Here is a 6,347-nt window from a genome sequence, read left to right as displayed (position 1 = left end):
GAAAACAAAAGAAAAGCATTTTTCTTCAGATACTGGGCAGACTTACACTATCATAAGATACCCAGCTGTTTCATAAGGCACTCACTCTGTATGTTCTCTAGTAAGCCATGCACACGTCTCAATATTGTTTTATGCAGGGATAGAGAACAGTAACCCACTAATGATTTGATTAAACTGCCTAAACTCTGGCAACTCCCCAGCCAGTTGAGAATAAAGTGTGAAGCGTAAGACAGCATGCATTTGGTCGCTGGATCTATACTCCTATATTTCCATTTGCAAGCAAGACAGACATTTTTTTATACAAGTAACATTACCTTTATAATACCATACATTTTTAAGACCTGTCAAAATCATATTTAACCGGATTTATAAGGCAAAATTCTGATTATTGGATTTAAAACTTTTTAGGACACCCTGTCCACATTAAGCCAAACAACATACCAAGAGCTTCAATAGGAGTAGATAATAAAATAATAACAAGTAATGACCTCCATTACTGAAAACATTCCACTTTAGCTTACAGGAGGTAAATACTACAACCGGCTGCAGCCAATGCCAATATATGGGCAAGAAGCAGGATATGCCATGAACAAGTCACTGGTCTATCACAGGCCTACAAACACACTCACATCCACTCATGCTGTATGGTGTGTATGTTTTTAAACCATGGGAGGAAACTGGAGCACATCTACTGTCAATTTCAAATTATACAAAAGGAAAGCATTCTTGGTCATTCTTAATAACTACATTAATTTTTCCACTGTTTCATCAAAACCCTTATTAGTTTCATCACATTAGATGGCTGCTTGCTGTATTTTTTAATGAAAACATTACAATGCTGTTTATACAAAATTATATTTCTCTAACTGACCACCAAGAAGTCACAGTCTAAAGAAGATCTCCAGAAACTCATCATCATTTCTAAGATCTGAAACTATGAGGTAACAGTCACAGTTGTTATTCCTACAGGATATGAATGCAGCAGGCAGACTCCATGCAGAGCATTGGGCTACACGTGCCAGTGGGATTACCCAATCTGAAGAACAACAGGTCTGCCATGTGAGCTGCCTCTGCTTTTGTTGACTGGCCCACAGGCGACCAATGAGAAAAAATCTGTGTGGCCGGCCCATATGCAGCCAATCAGAAAAATCTCAGCATCCGTGGGTGTGGCTACAGAGCTGGAGCTGACCTAGCTTAGATATGAGTAAGACCTCATCTATCTATCTATCTATCTATCTATCTATCTATCTATTGTAACAGAATTTAAGCACATATAAAGTAAATGACAAGGTGTTGGCAGTATCTGACAGATGGCTGTATAAACAAAAAACACATCTCTCATTATCCTACCTAATCATTTATCACACTGTTATTTGCCACTTCTGTGTATTATGTAAGTTCATTCGGAAAATATTAGATGCAAAAATGAACATCTGATACTGTATACTCTGACAATAAGGGCATGACTCAGACTGGTTCTTTACTGCTCTATAACAGAGACATGGATTTCCATATGATTTGTCTATCTTAGATGTGTCCTTTCATGGGATGTGTCCAAAGGGGAAGCAGAGTGTGGCCTACTTCCCTACATGGAACTGAGACAGATATAAGAACTGTTGCTAAAAGATGCTGGATAAGTGTCAATCTGACAGTTGAAACTGGTCTTGCCAGCAGGAGATCAAGTTACATTCATAGGAACGGTAGCCCGGTGTTTATGGCAACCACAGTCTCATAAAGCAGAGAGCAGTCTGTTAACAGTTTGTCTGGCTATATACAAAACTAAATGACTTTGTGGCACAGGTTCAGTTACTCTGTTTTCATTCACAATACAACAATATATGCAGAACCACTTGTTGCCGTATTATTTTGAGAACAAGCCACGATCCAAACATGCACATGCATGCCGTGGGTCCGGACAGGTTTTATTCCTGTTTGGTTGAATCAGCCCTGCATGGCACAGCAGTCAACAGCTCTGTAATCGCTCATGTAAGGCCGGTTATGTTACCATATACTGAAACATGGTTTCCTAACATCATGGTCAGAGTAGCTCAGATGAGCTTTTCAGGCTGTGTTACTTAATGTTGTCTTGTTTGATTCTTTCCAATGGATGACATGTATATATTATTATGTCTGGATGAGTAAATAATCAGTCACAAATTTAAACTTGCTTGTGTTTCCGTCAAGTAGGGGACACGCTTCTGCTGATGCCAACAGCCTAAACGTGTAAAACACAACATAAAATTCATAAAAACATTTGAATAACAGTGTTATGTAGTTATAAAACACAACTAGGAGATGTTCCTATTTGATGAAAGGTTTAAGTAATGCTATCTAAATCTAGCATAATCTGAATTGTTCTAGTTTTCCATATGTATGTAACTGTATATAAAAAAAAAACATTGCCAGATTTTTAATTGACCAATTCTTTTAAAATCCAAAATCTGTTTATAAATATTTTCCAAATAGAACACATAGCCAATACTATAACATTTGGTCAATACAATAGTGATAAAGCAGAGCTAAAATTAGTATACAAAACCAAGACAGGACAAATAGACTACAAATCAACATCCAAAAAAAACATAAATAAATAATCTCTATAATAACAACATAGTGAAAATAAGAACATCATTTAATTGACCGACTTTTGGATTCTGCCAAATACACTTTGGGGTCTTTTTCCAGATCTGCCTGCAGTTGCTAGGGGAAGTGACGTCAGCAGCGAATGACAGCTTTCACGGCGGAGGAAAAATCCGACAGTGGAGTGAAGCTGCGTACGACCGGGGTTAAGTCTATCGGCAAAATCCGTCTCCATCCTTCTCTTTTTGGGCAATAATGACCCCCAAAATACGGAGGACATAAACTACGCGTCTCACACTATCGGACGATATCGATATTATAGGTGTTCGTTCCTCCGAAAGATAAAAAAGGGATGGTGAAATTTGTATTGTTACAGAAGGATTCTGGGGGACGGGGGAGTGTGAATTAAGGGGGTTGTAAACCGGTCAAGCAAGGTGGAATATTTGCCGAGGTAGCGTAAACAAAAGGTTTGGAGCTAAACTTTTAGGATAAGAAACGTTAATTTCCAAGAAGGTACCAACGAAGCAACAGACGTAACGTTAGCTAACGGCGAAATGGAGCTGAGAGTGGGGAACCGATACAGACTGGGCAGAAAAATCGGAAGTGGATCTTTCGGGGACATCTACTTAGGTGAGTAAAAACATTTGTTCTCGTAACGTTACATTCACTAACTGGACGTTATACCGAGTCTATATCACATTGGGTTCATGTCATGTTCGTATTAACCTCAGTGTACGTCAGCAAGCCAGCTAATGGTTACTTTTCCTCCTGTCTGTCTGCTGAGTTAACTGTAAGCTGTCTAACCTTGCTGAAATGACAAAACAAGCCAATGTGAGTTAAAATACCGTAACCTGTTTGTGTCATTGCAGGTTCTATAGAAAATTCAGGTAAGACAGCTAGCTTGTTTAACTGACATGATTTTACATAAAGCCAGTAAAAACGTAGCCTCTACTGCTGGCTTAAATTAATCTTTATAAGTATACACACTCATCTAACCGTTACAGTACGGTAACGTTACTTAAGCAGAACAAAGCTGAGTAAATCCAGCTAATTGCAGTTGTTTGCAAGCAAGTACACGGTTCAAGTTGACCGAGACACCATGGATATAATACTAATACTTTTTACGGTTATGATTCAATATATTATGATATATTGCGATCCTGTAAGCTAGGCGATATATTGTGATTTAATAAAAAAAAAATGTAAGGAAAATTCATAGTATATAGAATACAGCACCATATGCATAAAATCAGAGTTAAAAAAAGCTCCCTTTCTTATGCAACCAGAACAGAGAGATATGCATTTATATTTACCATATTCCCTTTAACATCCAACATCATATCCCTGTTTACAACCCTGCTATCTAGCAATTGAGGGTTTAAACAGAAATATTGATAGTATTTTAGAGAATTGATACAATATCAAAAATATATATACATCGCAGTGTGATAGTTTTTGACATTTTTTTTACAACCCTAATACACAGTCATCTAACCGCTAGTACAGTACTTAAGCTGAGTAGATTCAGCTAATTGCAGTTGTTTGCCAGCAAGTACACAGTTTCGAGTTGACTGAGACATTAAACAGTGACCATTGACATTTTACAGACAAGAGTTGAATAAAATCCAATGATTGTCATTCTAGCTGGGAAAATAAGTAGCCACCTAAATAGACAAGTAGCCTGAAAGCTAGCTTGATCCCTGCTCTGTCAGCTAAATCCAGTTCTGAAGATGGCAGTAGCTTTGTGGCAAGGCAGTTTCTGCCCTGAGGCCTGAGAGGCAAGAACAACAGGAACTAGTGTACCAGCTATGTTACTACCCAACCTACCACCCCCTTCAGGTTCCAAGGTTGCTTCTTTTAGTATCTATCAGCCATGCATGACATAGATTTACTGTTGAGTTGTGATGGGAAATGTTTGTTATCAGATAAACACTGGGTATACTGTTGTTTCCATCTTGCTCTCAGGCAAAATAGTCTTTGATATGCAGGCTTTGGAAACTTGTAAGATAATAGTTATTTACAAGAGTGAGTTTAATCTTGCCATGTCATGACTACACGTGGGACGGGGTGGCCTCTGGTCAGAGCCTAAAGAGATGTTGACATGTGACCTTTCTGTTCTGGACCAAAGCATGTGTGTTGGAAAGGGATTTATATAGTTACTGTAACTGAGCTAAGAACTTAAAGTCTGTCCCACAAACCTACTGGGTTTGGCACAGCACACACACCCCGCAGTTACTAAGTTCTTGACAACTAAATAAACAAAACAAAAAAACATCAGCTGGTTGGAGTCACCTTTTGTGAAGTGGCAGAATAGATGTGGACTGTCAAAAAGACAAATGCCACCTTACACCTGTGCCAGAGGGATTTCCACAGAAACAGTGTGTTACCTACATGGATAGTGAAGATTAATCTGTTGTCAGTCACATTGTGGTATTTGACACTGAAGGGGTTTTTGGAAACATAAAAAAATTGTGAAAAGAGAGGTTTTTGGCATTTGAGCTTGATAAACAACCAACACAATTAAATGATGATCAAAATATTTGCTGCTTGATTTTCTTTTTTTTTTTTTTCACAAAATGAATCCACTAATAATTGTATTACTGTTAACTAAAAATGTGTATTCCATGTCAGATTTGTCTTTAAACAATATCCTAAATGTCACAGACCCTCCCTAATAATGTAACAAACATATGGGTGCATGTTAAGGTCACCAGTTTTAAATATTTCACAATTTGCAGCATAAAATGAATTCAAATTTGAATTCTGGTTCAGTCATGGATTGATTTAACCTGCTATGTGCCATGTTTTGTAGACAAAGCAAAGCATTTTTCTTACTTCCATGGTTCATACCTCTGGTTCTTCTCCTTGGCAATGGAAACCAAGATTTGTGGGTATTCAGATGTTAAAAAAGAATGGTTATACAATTCAGTATAATTCAGTTTGTCAAAGCCACAGGGAGCCACTGGAGAGGGGCTAAAGAGAGGTGGCCTACCCCTGGTTTAGCAGGAAAGCTAATTTGGGTTGTTTAGCAGGCTGCTGTCTGGATCAGCGTGCCCATATACTCTGACTATAATAAATAGAAATGCTTTATTCAACATTTGATTGGCTGTATCAAAAGAGGGTCTCAATCTACGTAGACAGATAACATACGGAATTATGTCGAGTTGATGCAAAACTAGGAGGTGCCATCAAAGGGGTGTTGTATTTTATTTCATGGCTAGTTCATTTCAGTTGGACTTTAAGAATATCACTGAAAGAACCGGCGGCTCCCCCACTTTGCAACTCTCTGGTGGCCAGTCCAGAAGGGCCCCATCCAGCCAGGTTTGTATGTTTGTGAACTAGTTTGATGAGGGCACATTTCCTGCCCTGCTCCATGGGGGTTTCCTCTAGTCCACAAACACTCTTCACATTCACATCAGAAACATAAACATTGTGTATAACTGGGAATGAAACATGCCTTAAGCAGCAGGGCTGGGACGATACGCTGTATTTGATACTATCAAGATTCCATATTACAATTCAAGAAACTGTATCTCATCATAATCGTCATAATTCCAAAAATGATGCACAGTGAATTAAGAGCAAAGTGCTATATTTATCTGTTCCTGCTTATCAAAGATATAGATGTCATGTCACAGTTATCTTGGTCAAAATAATTGCTATACACGACATTATCACAATACGATATATATCACGATATTCAGCCAACGATACGATTCGATACGATTCGATACACTTACATCATTTTCTGAAAGATTTTAAAGGGA

The 6,347-nt window shown here is 38.2% G+C and overlaps 1 protein-coding gene across 3 annotated transcripts in view; it reads left to right on the top strand.

The window, feature by feature from the left end:
• Positions 1–3,134: 3,134 nt before the first annotated feature.
• csnk1db (casein kinase 1, delta b) overlaps positions 3,135–6,347 on the top strand; it is an 18,282-nt gene continuing 15,069 nt past the window's right edge. For all 3 annotated transcript variants that reach the window (XM_035662483.1, XM_035662474.1, XM_035662489.1), the window contains exon 1: positions 3,135–3,210. In XM_035662483.1, coding sequence (XP_035518376.1) covers positions 3,135–3,210 — 76 coding nt within the window. The remainder of the gene's footprint in view (positions 3,211–6,347) is intronic.

The sequence above is a fragment of the Morone saxatilis genome, unplaced genomic scaffold (assembly GCF_004916995.1).
Source record: "Morone saxatilis isolate NCDOM2014 unplaced genomic scaffold, NCSU_SB_2.0 Contig1, whole genome shotgun sequence".
In the NCBI taxonomy this organism is placed as follows: Eukaryota; Metazoa; Chordata; class Actinopteri; family Moronidae; genus Morone; species Morone saxatilis.
Note: the sequence above shows the minus strand (reverse complement) of the source record. Positions and strands in the feature narration are given on the sequence as shown.